The 16,407-nt window shown below is 44.5% G+C and overlaps 1 protein-coding gene across 7 annotated transcripts in view; it reads right to left on the minus strand.

The window, feature by feature from the left end:
- LOC137352084 (MORN repeat-containing protein 1-like) overlaps nucleotides 1–15,794 on the minus strand; it is a 171,695-nt gene extending 155,901 nt beyond the window's left edge. For all 7 annotated transcript variants that reach the window (XR_010969634.1, XR_010969633.1, XM_068017165.1 and 4 more), the window contains exons 1-6: nucleotides 15,637–15,794; nucleotides 12,455–12,526; nucleotides 11,001–11,099; nucleotides 9,364–9,474; nucleotides 9,118–9,208; nucleotides 4,937–5,024 (exon numbers count right to left, since the gene is read on the minus strand). Coding sequence is in view for 5 of the 7 variants with exons in the window: in XM_068017165.1 (XP_067873266.1) it covers nucleotides 4,937–5,024; nucleotides 9,118–9,208; nucleotides 9,364–9,474; nucleotides 11,001–11,099; nucleotides 12,455–12,526; nucleotides 15,637–15,697 (522 nt within the window). In the remaining 2 variants the exon portion in view is untranslated. The remainder of the gene's footprint in view (nucleotides 1–4,936; nucleotides 5,025–9,117; nucleotides 9,209–9,363; nucleotides 9,475–11,000; nucleotides 11,100–12,454; nucleotides 12,527–15,636) is intronic.
- Between the last annotated feature and the right edge of the window lie 613 nt (nucleotides 15,795–16,407).

Here is a 16,407-nt window from a genome sequence, read left to right on the forward strand (position 1 = left end):
CTAAAGACCTGGAACCTGTCATAGCCGCTAAGCGCATTGCACTGCTGAACTACAAGAAAGCCCCCAGCGAGTTAACATTCTTAGCACTTAAAGCCGCCAGAAGCACTGCGCAAAGAACAGCCAGGCGCTGTGCAAATGACTACTGGCAACACCTATGCAGTCGTATTCAGCTGGCCTCCGACACCGGAAACATCAGAGGAATGTATGATGGCATTAAGAGAGCTTTTGGGCCAACCATCAAGAAAATTGCCCCCCCCCTCAAGTCTAAATCAGGGGAAATGATCACTGACCACGCAGGCAAATGGACCGCTGGGTGCAGCACTACCTAGAACTGTACTCCAGGGAAAATGTTGTCACTGATACCGCCCTCAATGCAGCCCAGTCTCTGCCAGTCATGGATGAGCTGGACGAACAGCCAACAAAATCGGAACTCAGTGATGCCATTGATTCTCTAGCCAGGAAAAGCCCCTGGGAAGGACTGCATTATCCCTAAAATAATCAAGAGTGCCAAACCTGCTATACTCTCAGCACTCCATGAACTGCTGTGCTGGGATGAGGGAGCAGTACCACAGGAAGTGCGCGATGCCAATATCATCACCCTCTATAAAACAAGGGTGACTGCGGTGACTGCAACAACTACTGTGGAATCTCCCTGATCAGCATAGTGGGGAAAGCCTTCACTCGAGTCGTTTTAAACAGACTCCAGAAGCTGGCTGAGCGTGTCTACCCTGAGGCACAGTGCGGCTTTCGAGTAGAGCGATTCACCATTGACATGCTGTTCTCCCTTCGCCAGCTACAGGAGAAATGCCGTCAACAACGGATGCCCCTCTACGTTGCTTTCATTGATCTCACCAAAGCCTTTGACCTCGTCAGCAGACGTGGTCTCTTCAGACTACTAGCAAAGATCGGATGTCCACCAAAGCTACTAAGTATCATCATCTCATTCCATGATAATATGAAAGGCACAATTCAGCATAACCGTGCCTCATCAGACCCCTTACCTATCCTGAGTGGCGTGAAACAGGGCTGTGTTCTCGCACCTACACTGTTTGGGATCTTCTTCTCACTGCTGCTCTCACATGCATTCAAGTCTTCAGAAGAAGGAATTTTCCTCCACACAAGATCAGGTGGCAGGTTGTTCAACCTTGCCCGTCTTACAGCGAAGTCCAAAGTACGGAAAGTCCTCATCAGGGAACTCCTCTTTGTTGACGATGCTGCATTAACATTCCACACGGAAGAGTGTCTGCAGTGACTCATCGACAGGTTTGCAGCTGCCTGCAACGAATTTGGCCTAACCATCAGCCTCAAGAAAACGAACATCATGGGACAGGACATCAGAAATGCTCCATCCATCTATATCGGTGACCACGCTCTGGAAGTGGTTCAAGAGTTCACCTGCCTAGGCTGAACTATCACCAGTAACCTGTCTCTAGATGCAGAAATCAACAAGCGTTTGGGAAAGGCATCTGCTGCTATGTCCAGACTGGCCAAGAGGGTGTGGGAAAATGGCGCACTGACACGGAACACAAAGGTCCGAGTGTTTGAAGCCTGTGTCCTCAGTACCTTGCTCTACGGCAGCGAGGCCTAGACAACGTATGTCAGCCGAGAGCGACATCTCAATGCATTCCATCTTCGCTGTCTCCGGAGAATCCTTGGCATCAGGTGGCAGGAACGTATCTCTAATGCAGAAGTCCTCGAGTTGGCCAACATCTCCAGCATACACGCCCAACTGAGCCAGCGGCGCTTGAGATGGCTTGGCCATGTGACCCACATGGAAGATGGCAGGATCCCAAGGACGCATTGTACAGTGAGCTCGTCACTGCGATCAGACCCACTGGCCGTCCATGTCTCCACTTTAAAGACGTCTGCAAATGTGACATGAAGTCCTGCGGCACTGACCACAAGTCGTGGGAATCAGTTGCCAGCGATCGCCAGAGCTGGCAGACAGCTATAAAGGCGGGGCTAAAGAGAGGCGAGTCGAAGAGACTTAGCAGTTGGCAGGAAAAGAGACAGAAGTGTAAGGAGAGAGCCACCTGTGTAACAGCCCCGATAACCAATTTTATCTGCAGCGCCTGTGGAAGAGTCTATCACTCTAGAATTGGCCTTTATAGCCACACCAGGCACTGCTTCACAAACCACTGACCACCTCTAGGTGCTTACCCATTGTCTCTCAAGACAAAGAGGCCAAAGAAGAAGATTCAAGAAGCCCCAAGGCACTTCATGCCAAGCAAGAAGAGAAATTAGGGGAGGAGGAGACTGAAGGCACAGTCAACGGTTTTTGAAAATGTGGGAGAGAGGCATCAAAGGGAAGGAATTTAGGAAAGAGAGTTCCTGAGAGTGGGGCTTAGGTAGCTGAAGGGTCATCTACCATTAGTGGAATAGAGGGAAGGCATGAGGAGTGTGCAGAGGAGGTCCAAATCAGAATAGCAGAGAAGAAGGAATTCACCAACAAAGGTCACAGTATATTACCCTATTCACTCCTCATATTATTACCTTGGTAGATTTAAGTTTATCAGGATTCCAGGAACTCAGAATATTCAAAGACTTTTAAAATTTATAACTAACCTAAACTCCCAAATACACAGACACTACACGCATTAAAAACAGTTCCAGTGAATGGTGTGAAAAGAGAAATGATTATACTATGGGAAAGTGATGTTATCAGGCACTGAAACTGAATTAATTCATTCATTACACAGTGCCATGGTGAGGTAACGTGTTCCTGCCTGCACGCACTCCACACAGCTGCACTACTGACGTCTGGGGAGACTGGAGCCTGGAGCCTGCAGTGGGCAATGACGCCAAATGGCATCCACAGTCCTGCAGCAGTTAACCATTCGAGTACCAAAGTTTTATTTTCTGCCAAGACTGGATTTAAATGTCCCTTCTCCCCATCGAACACTGCCATTTAAGAGATGGTCGATGATGCTGTGCACTTTTCTGATTCTGTTTGATAATCAGAACTCAAAATGAAAGGATAGGGAACAAAAGGGCAGAGGAAAACCATTTTTATAGAAAACTATTTATTTAGGACTGTACTTTTATTTGTTCTTTTGATTAAAAAAAGCATGTTTCATTATTTTGTTCCCATCCCTTTTCCTCAATACACAAAGAATTCCCCAGCTAAGAGGGCAGGTTGGCCACCAGCTCCCAGGCCTTTGCTAATGGTGCCCTATAACCCAGCTGCAGCAGCAGCCTGCGACAATCCCCCTCTGACTTTTCTCTTCAATGGCAAAGCTGGATTGGGAATTCACTGCATGCATCGTTCCATGGAGGTTCCACATAAACCCATTGACAATCCCACAGAGGGAGAAGCCCCATTTAGATTAGATTAGATTAGATTAGATTAGAGATACAGCACTGAAACAGGCCCTTCGGCCCACCGAGTCTGTGCCGAACATCAACCACCCATTTATACTAATCCTACACTAATCCCATATTCCTACCAAACATCCCCACCTGTCCCTATATTTCCCTACCACCTACCTATACTAGTGACAATTTATAATGGCCAATTTACCTATCAACCTGCAAGTCTTTTGGCTTGTGGGAGGAAACCGGAGCACCCGGAGAAAACCCACGCAGACACAGGGAGAACTTGCAAACTCCACACAGGCAGTACCCGGAATCGAACCCGGGTCCCTGGAGCTGTGAGGCTGCGGTGTTAACCACTCCACAGCAGAGGTGAACCCCACCCCCCCCTTCCCACTGGCCCTCACTTTCTGCATCTACTGTTCTGTGGCAGAAATAACCCCCATTTACTGCTGCACAGCAGGATAAACCATCATTTATCGTTCCACATCTGGATGAACTGTCATTTACCTCTCCACATTGGGTGTGACTCCCCCATTTACCGCTCCACAGTGGGAGAGAACCCCCGACTTACCACTCCAAAGCAGGATAAACCGCTGCATTGCTCTCAGTGGCCTGAACCTCCATCTACTACCCCACAAGGCTGCCACTGCTTCTCAGAATTAAAAAAAAACTGCACTCAAGGGTTTTAAAATTTAAAAACAGCTCTATTCCCAAGAGAAAGACTTTGCGGTTTAGTTCAAAAGCTGATATTTCCATTCTGCCTTAATAGAAAATGCTTCAATTGAGAGAATCATAACATTTAAAGCTGAAAACATTGAAAGCTAAGCGCTGTAAAAGGCCCGTGTGTTATGGTTCTGAATGGGAAGTTGCCACCCTTCAACCCCAGACTGTGCTGCAGTTAGCAGATCTCAGATCAGACTGGGGTTCAAGTGTTGCATTTGATCCGGATGCCTCATCTAGTAAAGTCAGGAGAGTTCAACCTATGTCACATGAACCATATCCAGCCCTGGCAATCTGGCGGATTAAATAGAGGCAACACAGTTCTCTTTATCCTGGTTTGCCCTGTTTGAATTTGATGGGCCTGAAGGTTTGAAATGGGCTGTTCTCTTTTGGTGGACAAATTCTAAATTAGAACATAGAGACCAGCTAGTACCAGCAACGTGAGATACATTAGGAATTAATAGGAACATGGATTTCAACTTTACATGGAGCCCACAGGGCACATGGCGACATTGGGTGAGCATCAGATTGGGGTCAGCTGTGATGCCCTCCACTGTCAAACAGCCTGCTGATGCTCATTGTACAAGTTCTCACTTGAGGAATAGCCACTTGATTGAGATATGGCAGGGCTGACACCATTGTTGGAGGGGTAACCAGGTAAATGTCAGTGTTGTCAGGCTAGGAAGGGACGAAAGCCAAAGTGTGGGAAGGAAGTCAAAGAAGAGAAACTTTTGAATATTTTGCAATGTGTTATTCCCAGACTTTTTGAAATAAAATTGCAGCTTCAGAAATTTCAGTTGGCTTCTGATTCTGAAAATTTGCAGTCTGTTAAAGCCTGCAACGTGTTGCCTTTGAGATGAAAAGTGTGCTCACAGTGACATCTACAGCCAAATAGGAATACCTCATAAAGGGAACCGTCTGCATACTGCAAGATGCCATGGCCCTGTCGCCGGTTCAGGACCCAATCTCCCTGGTATTGGTCCCCATTCCTGAATAAGAGGAGGAAATATGAGTCATGCTTTCTATTTTTCTTTTCAATAAATTCATAAACGATTCATTGTAAAATATCAAATTTTAAAAAATGTGGTCAGCTTGTTTCCCCCTCTGCTGGCAGGCAAGAGCACCGACCAGTTTGAAACAGAGCTGTACAGACCAGGAGGTACAATCCCTTGTTGGGGGCAACGGTAAGGGTGCTACAATTGACCTTAGAAACCCTGGGCTGGAGGGGAGGGAATGGGGATATCTGCCATGGTTCTTGCCCCTGTTCATTGACCACTGCTGAAAAGGGCACATTGGGTAAGGAGAAAATAAGTCTATGCTACAATTCACCCCCTTGGAGAATAGCCAGCCAACAGTCATTGCCTGTGCTCACAAATAAAGAATGATTCTTTGGGCAAGGCACCAGAAGCTTGTAGTGCCCATGGAACTGCACTACAGCATGAGTCAGCAACTTGTAGAAAAATAAGAAAAGGCAAAGAAAATGCTGGCTAAGTATTAGGGGCAGGCGCAGGACAGAGGACATCAATTCAGCTGAAGCTGCAACGCTGCCAATTTACTATTGGAAAGTTTTCTGCTGTTGCTGTTGTTGGTATGCTCAAGCTGCAGAAAAATAAATAAATCTGTTCTCTGCAGGCTCCAGACCGTCTGCTGGAGTTTCCTGAAGTGAAGCGAGACAAAGAGGAAGTACCGTAAGATCCAGTGCAGCAGGCGCAACTTCACACTTAAGCTACAAGCACACTACAAGTCATGTTTTGCTGCCAGGTATAACTGATGTCAATTGTGTTTATTACAAAACTATTTTCTTAAAATCTTTGTAAAATTTTCACAAACCATTTTTTATTTCCTTCAGGAAATAAGAGGACAGTCATGGGTCACTAGTAAGCAAATGTATTGCTGAGACTGCGCCAATAATTGCTTTAGTAGAGAAAGCCAAGATGGCAGCTTCCCAGCTTCACCTTACTGTCCTTTTTGGCTGCACCTATTTTGTAGAAATCAGTCTCAAACTTTTAAATAGGTTCCAAATAAGTTAATAAAAAGTATTGAAAAGGAAGAAATAATTTGTATTTATGTAGCATCTTTGATGTCCTCAGAATGTTCCAAAATTCTTTACAGGTTAAACATCCACTCTCTCCATCAGTGGCACACCATAGCTGCACTGTGTACTATCTATAGGATGCACTGCAGCAATCTGCCGAGGCTTTCTGGACAGCAAAGGCTGCTAACACATGGAAACCTCATCACCTTGAAGTTCCCCTCCAAATCACACATTATCGTAACTTGGAAATATATCAACGTTCCTTCATCACCACTGAGTCAAAATCCTGGAATTTCCTACCCAAAAGCACAGTGAGAGCACTTTCACCACACAGAGTATAGTGATTCAAGAAGGCAGTTCACTACCACCTTTGCAAAGGCGACTAAGGATGGGTAATAAATGTCGGCCTTGCCAGCAACGCCCACATCCCAAGAATGAAAGAAAACAGCTAATGAATTACTTGTGAACTGTAGTCACTGCTATTTAATAGGCAGATAGGTGAGATAATTTGTGCAGTGCCACCAACAGCAATGACATGAAGACCAGTTTATGTGTATTGCTGGTGTTGGCGGAGGAATAGGTGTTAGCTGGAACACGAGGAAAAGTCCACTGCTTTCATTCAAATAGTGTGATAATTTACAGTCAGGCAGACGGAGCCTCAGTTTAATGTCTCATCCAAAAGATGACACCTCTGACAATGTTGCACTCACTCAGCACTGCACTGAGGTGTTAGCCTAGATTAAATGTTCAGGTACCAGAAGTGGGATTTGAATGTACAACTTTCCCACACAGAGGCGAGAGGGAAACCCCACTGACACTCATTGACAATTGCACTCCCCCCCGAGTTTATCTTTACCAACCAGCTCCTTCATGAGTGTCTCATATAATTCTATTTTAGCCGAGTCAGGCGCTGACTCTGTGGAGCTACACTGGCACATTTGCATTGGTTAGGACTTTACACTGCCGTAACCTTCGATTAACTTTATATTCCTGTTCTGGAGACATACACAGATCAGGCTGGTCAAAGCAGCAGCATTTGTGATAGCTAATGAAAAGACTGGCCCAGACTGTACTGCTTCTCCTCAAGACTTTAGAAACCATAAAATGAGTAGTCTGAGTCAAATATCTTGCCATGTTATTTACTCCAAGTCATTAATGTGTAAAAGTGATCTTGGCAACTCCTCTGACAGCTAATTCGGTAAAGGCATTGCTCAATGTAGCACAGAGTCAAACAGAGTAGAAACTTTTACTCCCCAGTCTGTGCTAAATCTGCCAATCTCAGTGGCATGAAGGGGAGCATCTAGCAATTGAGCTTAGCGCCTTCGTGTTGTGGGAAGTGGGAGTGAGGAAAATCGGCTAACGTTCCCGCTCCTAAATACTATCCAGTGCTCTCTGTTGGAAAGTGCAGGTGTGTGGACTTAAGGTGTGGCCAACAGCAGCCTCCGCTGTGGCTTACCAGGGTCAAACACTGGCCAGCCATGTTTAGCTAAGATCAAAACTGGACAGGGGTAGGGAAAAGCATATGACAATGCTTTTCTAATTAAGTTTATTAAAAACATTAATAACACAGCAATAAATTAATGTTCGCACATTGCAACTAAAATAGGCTTCGATTTAAAAAAGGCAACTTTTGGCAGCAGATTTCCATTTTGGAATTTCCAGACGCCCACTCAAAAACTTGACTATCCAGTTCAAGACTATATGAACAGCCTGCCAAAACACATGAATAAAGGCTGCTTGGATAAGATATAGTAGAACCGTTCTCCTGCATTACTCAGTGCCTATGGAACTGTATCCTAACATTACTCAGGACCTGTGGAACTGTACCCCAATGTTAGTCAGTGCCTGTGAAACTGAACCCTGATGTTAATGCTAGTCAGTGCCTCTGTGGAACTGTACCCCAATGTTACTCCGTGCTTGTGGAACTGTACCCCGATGTTAATGTTAGTCAGTGCCTCTGTGGAACTGTACCCCATTAGTCAGTGCCTGTGGAACTGTACCCTTGCATCACTCAGTGCCTGTGGAACTGTACCCCAACAATACTAAATGCAGGTGGAACTGTAACCCAGCATTAGTCAGCACCTGTGGAATTGTACCCCAACATCAGTCAATGCCTGTGGGAACTGTACCCCAGCATTACTCAGTGCCTGCAGAAAACTGCAGCCCAGGATGGAATCAGTACCTTCAGGATACAAATGAGGAAAAAATAAAATAGAAAAAGCAAGGTAGCTTTTATATAGCACTGGGATAATTGTACACATTTACCAACTGAAGCCCATAGTTCAATGGCAGTGTGAGGAGTTGGAGTCACTAGCTGCAGCCTGAGCACAATATGAATGCATTCGCAGACAGTACCAAGTTAATTCCCTTTTCCCTTGATTCTGGCTCTCTCTCAATGTCACCTGCTTTTCTCCCTCCTTGCTTTATTTCCTTCTCTCCTGAAGATGCCCAGTCTTGCCAAGTGTCCACTGATACCTCAATAAGACAGTCATTAAATGCATGCGAGCCCAGCCAATGAGTGATTGGCAATTGATTTAACTGCGGAGGGCATCTCAGCTGAGCCTATTGCCTTCGTCACCCAACAGCCACAAACTATGAGCGCAGAGAAATGGAGGAATTTCCCCTCAAAAGCATTGATGATATTTCTTCCTCTCATTCACCATATTTACGGCTCTGCACTTTTGGTTTTCATTTTTGAAAGGGTTTCCCAGGAGATTTTCCAGCTAGAAAGATTTGCTGATGGGGTGAGATGAAGTAGGGTGGGAGAAGGCTTATCTGGAGCATAAAAAACCAGCATGGGCCAGTTGAGCCGAATGGCTTATTTCTGTTATATAAATTCTATGTAACTCTGTATGTAATATTTTGGGACTTCCAAAATTGGATGAATGGAAGAGGAGATAAAAGCTTGGTGGAAATCAGAAAAATAATACAACCATATGCAGCTGGAAACAGCTGTGTGGCTCATTGTGCATCCGCTAGTACTGCTTCACTAACTAGGAGGACTTGAGTGGCAATATGAAGGGTTTTCAGCTCTGGACTTCACTTACTTATAGTACATCTCTCCTTCTCCTTGTTTCTTATTGTTGTGGAAGGAGCCTCGGTATACCTGGCCCTCACCATCAGTCAGTGCTCCATGTCCTAAACAAAGAAATAAGATACAGTTAGATATTCTGCCAATAGAAAGCAGAGAGTCAGTCACTGGTTCTATAGTTATAGGGAATGTCAGATGACACAGCATGAAGCTGCACAGCCAGGCTGCAGATGGAGTCAGAATCAGACAAAAATTCATTCACCTGCTCGGGCACCGAAGTGAAACTCCCCTTCATACTGGGAACCATCTAGGTACTTCTTCACTCCATATCCATGGATCTCTCCCTGTGTGAACTGTCCGCTATATTCATTTCCTTTAAAAATGTAAAAGCAATTCTTCATTTTTTTTAAATTTCTAAATTCCTCACCTTCACTTCCTTCAGATGCTGAATCTTTGCTAGGAGCTGTTTCAAAGGGCATCAAGCACTCCAGTACCTCATTAAACAGCCATTCTTTGTGTGAAGTGTTGTATTTAAATGTATATTCTTTCCCCCCAAAAGAGGTTGATCATTTGCCAGTACTGCAGCGAGCTTCTATTGTTTATGCATGAGCCAAAACAGTAAGTGACAAGCAGGCTGTTCATCGACAGTGAAGCCCGATCTGTCCTTACCCGATATCCACACACAGGCACTTTCCATAAGGGACCCACTAGAAAATGATTCACACTGAACTGCAAAGTGACCATCTATTTTTGCCTCCGTAACATCATTGTCCCTGTCTCAGCTCATCTACTGATAAAACCCTCATCTATGCCTGTGTTATCTTCAGTCTTGATGATTCCAATGCTCTCCAGGCCGGCCACCCACCATGCACCTTCTCTAAACTTGAGCTCAACTAAAACTCTGTTGCCTATATCCTAACTTGCACCAAGTCCCATTCACCCATCACTCTTGTGCTTGCCGACCTGCATTGCCTCTCGGTCTGACGACAACTTGATTTTGAAATTCTAATCCTTGTTTTCAAATGCCTTCATGACCTCTTGCCATCCCCATCTCTGTAACCTCCTCTGTGCTCCTAGAATTCTGGACTCTTGAGCAACACCAATTTTAATCGCTCCACTACTGATGGCTGTGCCTTCAGCTGCCTAGGTTCTGGAATTCCCTCCCTAAACCTCTTCACCTCTCTACCCCTCTCTCTCCTCCTTTAAGATGCTCCTTAAAATTTGCCTTTTTGACCAAGCACTTGGTCATCTGCCTTAATATCTCTTTATGTGGGCCAGTGTTAAATGCTGTTTGATAATCGCTCCTGTGAAGTCCCTTGGGATCTTTTACTACATTAAAAGCACCATATAAATGCAAGTAATAAAATAATGAAAGGTTCTGATGAAAGGACACAGACTTGAAATGTTAACTGTTTCTATCTCCACTGATGCTGCCAGACCTGCTGAGTATTTCCAGCACTTTCTGTTTTTCATATTTCTAGCACCTGCAGTATTTTGCTTTTATTTATATAAATGCAAGTTGTTATTGATCAACTGAAGCACCAGGCAAGTTTGAAACTCTAGCCATCCTGATATCCAATCAACCTTCCACAACGGATGGGGATAAATAAGAACTGTCCGAGAAGAGCCCAAAGAATTTAGAAACAAAGTCCGTACAGGAAATAAAGACAATTAATAATTTCTAATTGTTCATAAATACAAAATGTCATAATGCATTGAAATGTTTAATCATGTGTGTGAGAGACATCACTGAAGTGAAAATGACAAATAGCTAGCTCACTTGCTCACTCTTTCTCAATCCCTGGTTTGCTAGGTTCTATTTTTCTAAAAGAGGATGTGCTTTTAAGCTCATCCGTAAGAAGTTATTCGAACAGGGAGAAATGTGAGGAGTTTGTGTACCTGAAGAGGCCCAGTAACGAAAACCATTCCCTTCCATTTCTCCGTTCACAAATTCTCCCTCGTAGTAACTGCCATCCTTCATCAGAAACTTCCCTATACCTAGTGTGGACAAAAATAAAATCAATCACAGCCTTCATGTCTGACACAGCCAGAGAGTTCAAATTTGAACTGTGTGACCTGTTTACAAATTAGAGAATAGTGACGGCAAGCAATGCCAAGACAGACCGGAGTTGCTCTCTAAAAAGGTTTGTTTGAAGATATACATGACCCAGGAGGAAGAAAACCGGAGGCAAAGATTGTAACCCAGGTTTAAGAAAAAACACCTGTAAACATAGAGCCATGGACATGTTGTGACAGGTCACAGAGAGTAGTCCCTATCATGAGAAGGCACCTAACATAAAAAAAACTTATGGAAGCATAGAATCTTACAGATATCAGCTATTGCTTAGTGGGTAGCATGCTCACTTCTGAATCAGAAGATTTTGGGTTCAAGGTCCCACTCCAGAGAGTTAGCACAAAAATCTAGAGTTATAGAGTCATTTACAGCACTGAAGGAAGCCATTTGGCCCATCGAGTCCATGCCGGCTCTCCACGGAGCTATGCTATCAGTCCCACTCCCTGGCTCGATCCCCATAGCCCTGTAAGTCTATTTCTCTCTGGTGGCTATCCAACTTCTTCTTGAAGTCATTGATCATCTCCACTTCCATCACCCTTGTGGGTAGTGGGTTCCAGGCCATTACCACCTGCTGTGTAAAAAAAAGTGCTTCCTCATATTCTCCCTGCATCTTTTGCCCAAAACTTTCAAACTGTGCCCCCCTAGTCCTTGTACCATTTGTTAATGGGAACAGCTTTTCCTTTATCTAAGCCTGTCATAATCTTGTGCACTTCTACTAAATCTCCCCTCAATCGCCTTTGTTTTAAGGAGAACAAATCCAGGTTTTCCAATCTAACCTTGTAGCTAAAATCCCCCATCCCTGGAACCATTCTGGTCAATCTCCTCTGCACCCTCTCAAGGACCCGCACATCCTTCCTGAAGACTGACACACTAGTGTAGTACTAAGGGAATGCTGCAGAATCGGAGGTGCTGTCTTTTGGATGAGTCATTAAACCGTCTCAGGTGGACATAAAAGATTCCATGGCAATACTTTGAAGCAGAGCTTGGAATTTATCCATGGTATCCTGGCCAATATTTATCCCTCATCCAACAAGTAGATTATCTGGTCGTTATAACATTGCAGTTGTCGAGTTTGCTGTTCGTAAATTGGCTGCCCTGTTTCCTACATTACAACAGTGATTACGCTTCAAAAGTAGTTCATTGGCCGCGAAGCACTTTGGGATGTCCAGAGGTTGGGAAATGTGCAATATAAATGCAAGTTCTTTGACAGCACATAAAGAAGGAGGTCATTGTGACTGAAAGGTCTTATATCTCAGAAAGCAGCACATGGATAACTTACCATGTTTTTTTCCATTTTTCCATTCTCCCTCATACTGAAAAAAGCTGTTTGGATAAACGTACAGACCAAACCCTGGAAAAAAAAACAATGTCCTGATTAGCTTTGACGTGTGGAGCTGTAACCATGTTTGTCCCTGGGCGTGTAAACTCACACTGTATTACAAAGGCAAAACAATCAAGAAAGCATTTGATTCAGAGCTGCACCCCGAGACTTACAAGCAAATTTACAAGTAGACAGCATAAAGTTACCCAGATGACACCAGGGATGTGGAACTGTAGTTATCAGAGATCTGACCTACTGGGACCTACTGCCACTGGGGTAAAGGTAACAAAGGAGAGATTCAATAAAGGCTTAGAAAATGAAGAGGGGCTCTAGCCCACCTGGGCTACTCAATTTCTGGCTACATTTCTCTCCCACACTCCTGATCTTTGACTCCTGGTGCGGAGGGGTGAGCAATTCAGAAGACCTCCTCATGGGACTGCTCCTGTTTCAGGCAGTGAGCAGTCAAGGGGGTTCTTCAGTCTTGGAGTGTCTATCTCTCTTCTGTATCTAAGTCCATGCCCGGGTGTCCCTGGAGAAGGAGCACATGGTCTCTGCTGGTACGCCTGAGCGTACCAGAGGAATTGGAATGCACAACAGACACAGGCAACAACATTTCAATTTGTTAAGTTTAATTTTAATTATAATTTGCAGTTTTTTGTTTTTGCCCCATTAAAAAGGCGCCATGTTTGTTAATTCGATTTTTATTGATGATACCTGTCATCCTAATTGGCACTTAAAAGAGTGGAAAATGATGAAGGGTTTTGAGAGTGAATGGGGAAGGACTTTGGTTGGGTAGTCAGTGGGAAGATCACCAATTTAACATTGCAAATAAGAAAGCATGATTGTTTTTATTTACTGTTGAGATGAAGGCAACGTTGGCAAGATCACTTTTATTGCTCATCCTAGTTGCAGTAACATGATGCTGGCCATGGGCCTTGTGCTAGTGATTGTTTTTAGCACTGAGTGAGATTGTTAGGCCACTTCAGAGATTCCCCATTCACTAAAAGAGGCAACTATATAACAATCCAATTCATGGTCATTTTTTTCCCTGAGGCCTTCTCACAAATTTACCAGATCGACTGAATTCAATTTCACCTGCTCTCAGGCAAGGCAGAAAACTGAGGCCCCACCTGCCCACACAGGTGCATACAACATGCGTCATGGCACCATTCAAAGAGCCAGGAAGCAACCTCCCCCCCCACCAGTCAATCCTTTTCCCTCAACTAATGCCTTAAAGAGATCAACAAGTTAATAGAATCAAAGAATGGTTACAGCATAGAAGGAGGCCATTCGGCCTGTCATGTCCTTACCAGCTCTCTGCAAGAGTGACTCACTTAGTCCCACTCCCCTGCCTTTTTCCCATAGCTCTGTAACTTTTTTCTCTTCAAATAATTATCCAGTTCTCTTTTGAAGGCCTTGATTGAATCTGCCTCCAGCACACTCTCAGGCAGTGCATTCCAGATCTAACCACTCACTGCGGAAAAGGTTTTCCTCATGTCACTGTTGCTTCTTTTGCCAATCATCTTAAAGCGGTATCCTCTGATTCTGGATCCTTCCGCCAATGGGAACAGTTTCCCCCATCTACTCTGTCCAGAACCCTCATGATTTTGAACACCTATCATCAAATCTCCCCTTAGTTTTCTCTTCTCCTAGGAGAACAGCCCCAGCTTTTCCAACCAATCCCCGCAACTGAAGTCCCTCATCCCTGGAACCATTCTTGTGAATTTTTCTGCACCCTCTCTAATGCTTTCACGTCCTTCCCAAAGTGTGGTGTCCAGAATTGGACACAATATTCCAGTTGAGGCCAAACCAGTGTTTTATACAGGTTTATCATAACTTATTTATATTGCCTCTCCTCATTCTTCCTACCAAAATGAATCACTTCATACTTTTCTGCATTAAATTTAATCTGCCGCTTGTCTGACCATTCCACCAGCCTGTCTCACAGTTCACAATACTGTACTTCCAAGTTGTCTCATCTGCAAATTTTGAAATTATGCCCTGTACACCCAAGTCTAGGACATTAATATATATCAAGAAAAGCAGTGGTCCCAACACCAACCCTTGGGGAACCTCACTATATACCTTCTCCCAGTCTGAAAAACAAACATTCACAACTACTGTTACCTGTCACTCACCAATTTTGTATCCATGCTGCTACTTTCCTGTTTATTCCATGACCTCCAACTTTGCTGACAAGCATGTTGTGTGACACTTTACCAAATGCCTTTTGGAAGTCCATGTACACATCAACTGCATTACCCTCATTAACCTTCTCTGTTACCTCATCAAAAAACTCAAGCAAATTCATTAAACAAGATTTGCCCTGAACAAATCCATGCTGGCTTTCCCTACTTAATCCACATCCAAGCAACTATTAATTTTGTCCCGAATTATCGTTTCTAAAAGCTTCCCCACCACCAGGGTTAAATTGACTGGCCTGTAGCTGCTGGACTTGCCCTTTTTTGAACAAGGCGTAACATTTGCAATTCTCCTGTACTCTGGCACCACTTCTGTATCTAAGGAGGATTGGAAGATATTCAATTCATTCATGATTTGTGGGATGTTGCTGCACACAAGTTGGCTGCTGAATTTGCCTACATAAAAAAAGTGACTACATTCAAAACGCAAAGAGCTTTTCTTTTTTTTTGGGGGTTGTTGAGCACATGATAAAATGCTATATAAGTGCACGTTCACACCCAGGCTTCATTTCCACAGCCAATGGTAACCTCAGTTGGCCACTAACATGGCCCTTAACATTCCCAGGTTGGGGACAGAAAAATCAACCAGGGTCACAATCTACTAATTCTTGCTGGAAAATGTGTAAGGAAGAAATCAGAGGAGGGCAGAACTGGGCTGAGCTGTGGTACCTTGCAAGGTACAACTGCCAATCGACATTTACTGTCTGGGCTTAATCATTAATGCTAATGGTGTTAGGGTTTAGGGTTAGTGTTTAAGAGTTGGGATGAGTTGTCGGGTTAATGGTTAGAGTTAGGGGTTTTGTGATATTCTGCATTTTTTGACAAAGCAGAAGCCACCAGCAACAACGCCATAATTACTAGGCGCCTTGTCCAAACTTTTACTCAGGCAGGCACCGTTCCTTTAACCGGCCGGGCCCCTCTCCCGTTCAGCGGCCTCACCATCCCGCAGCTGCTGCTTCATTTCCCCGACATAACGACCAGAAACCCCCGGCTTGTCCATCGCACCGCGGCCCCGACAACAATAACGTCGCCGCCCATTGGACACCCCACAGGCACCGTTGCCAGGGAAAAGCCACCAATCGCGATGCGGAGGTTCCACTCCTTAACCAACGGCAAACAATAGGAGGCAAGATGGCCCCGGTAGGAGGCTTCTAGGAGCTGGTCCTCCAAGTACTTGCGCCACCTATAGGTCATAGTGGAAACTGGTCATGCTCCAAGGAAGCCATGTGACTACTACGTTTCAGCTTTAATTGGCCTCAGTACCCTCTTCAGATGCAAGATTCTGTAATTGCTTCCACCTGCACAAGTCAAATGCACAGACCTGGATACAGACCCACCTCCAAATACAACTTCCCATGTGAGTTCCAAATCTGTGTCTTGCCCAGTCCTCTTCTTTTATGCCCCCAAATCAGACTCTAGCCTCTTGCTCTCGGGCTCTAGTGGTTCACACTGTTACATGTTTTGAACATAATTCTTTACCTTACTGACAAACTGGATGTGATCAGGCCAGAGACAGTACAAAGGGGATTCAAAGATGTTGCCAGAAATTGAGAATTTTAGCCATGAGGAAAGAGTAGATAGGCTGTGTTTATTTTCTGAGGAACAGAGGAGGCTGAGCAGAGATTTAATTATGCATAAAGTTATGTGGGATCTAAATAGAATGGTAGGAAAGGGCTATTTATGTTTGTAGGAAGCATAGATTTAAAGTAG

This window comes from Heterodontus francisci, chromosome 37 (assembly GCF_036365525.1).
Source record: "Heterodontus francisci isolate sHetFra1 chromosome 37, sHetFra1.hap1, whole genome shotgun sequence".
Taxonomy (NCBI): domain Eukaryota; kingdom Metazoa; phylum Chordata; class Chondrichthyes; order Heterodontiformes; family Heterodontidae; genus Heterodontus; species Heterodontus francisci.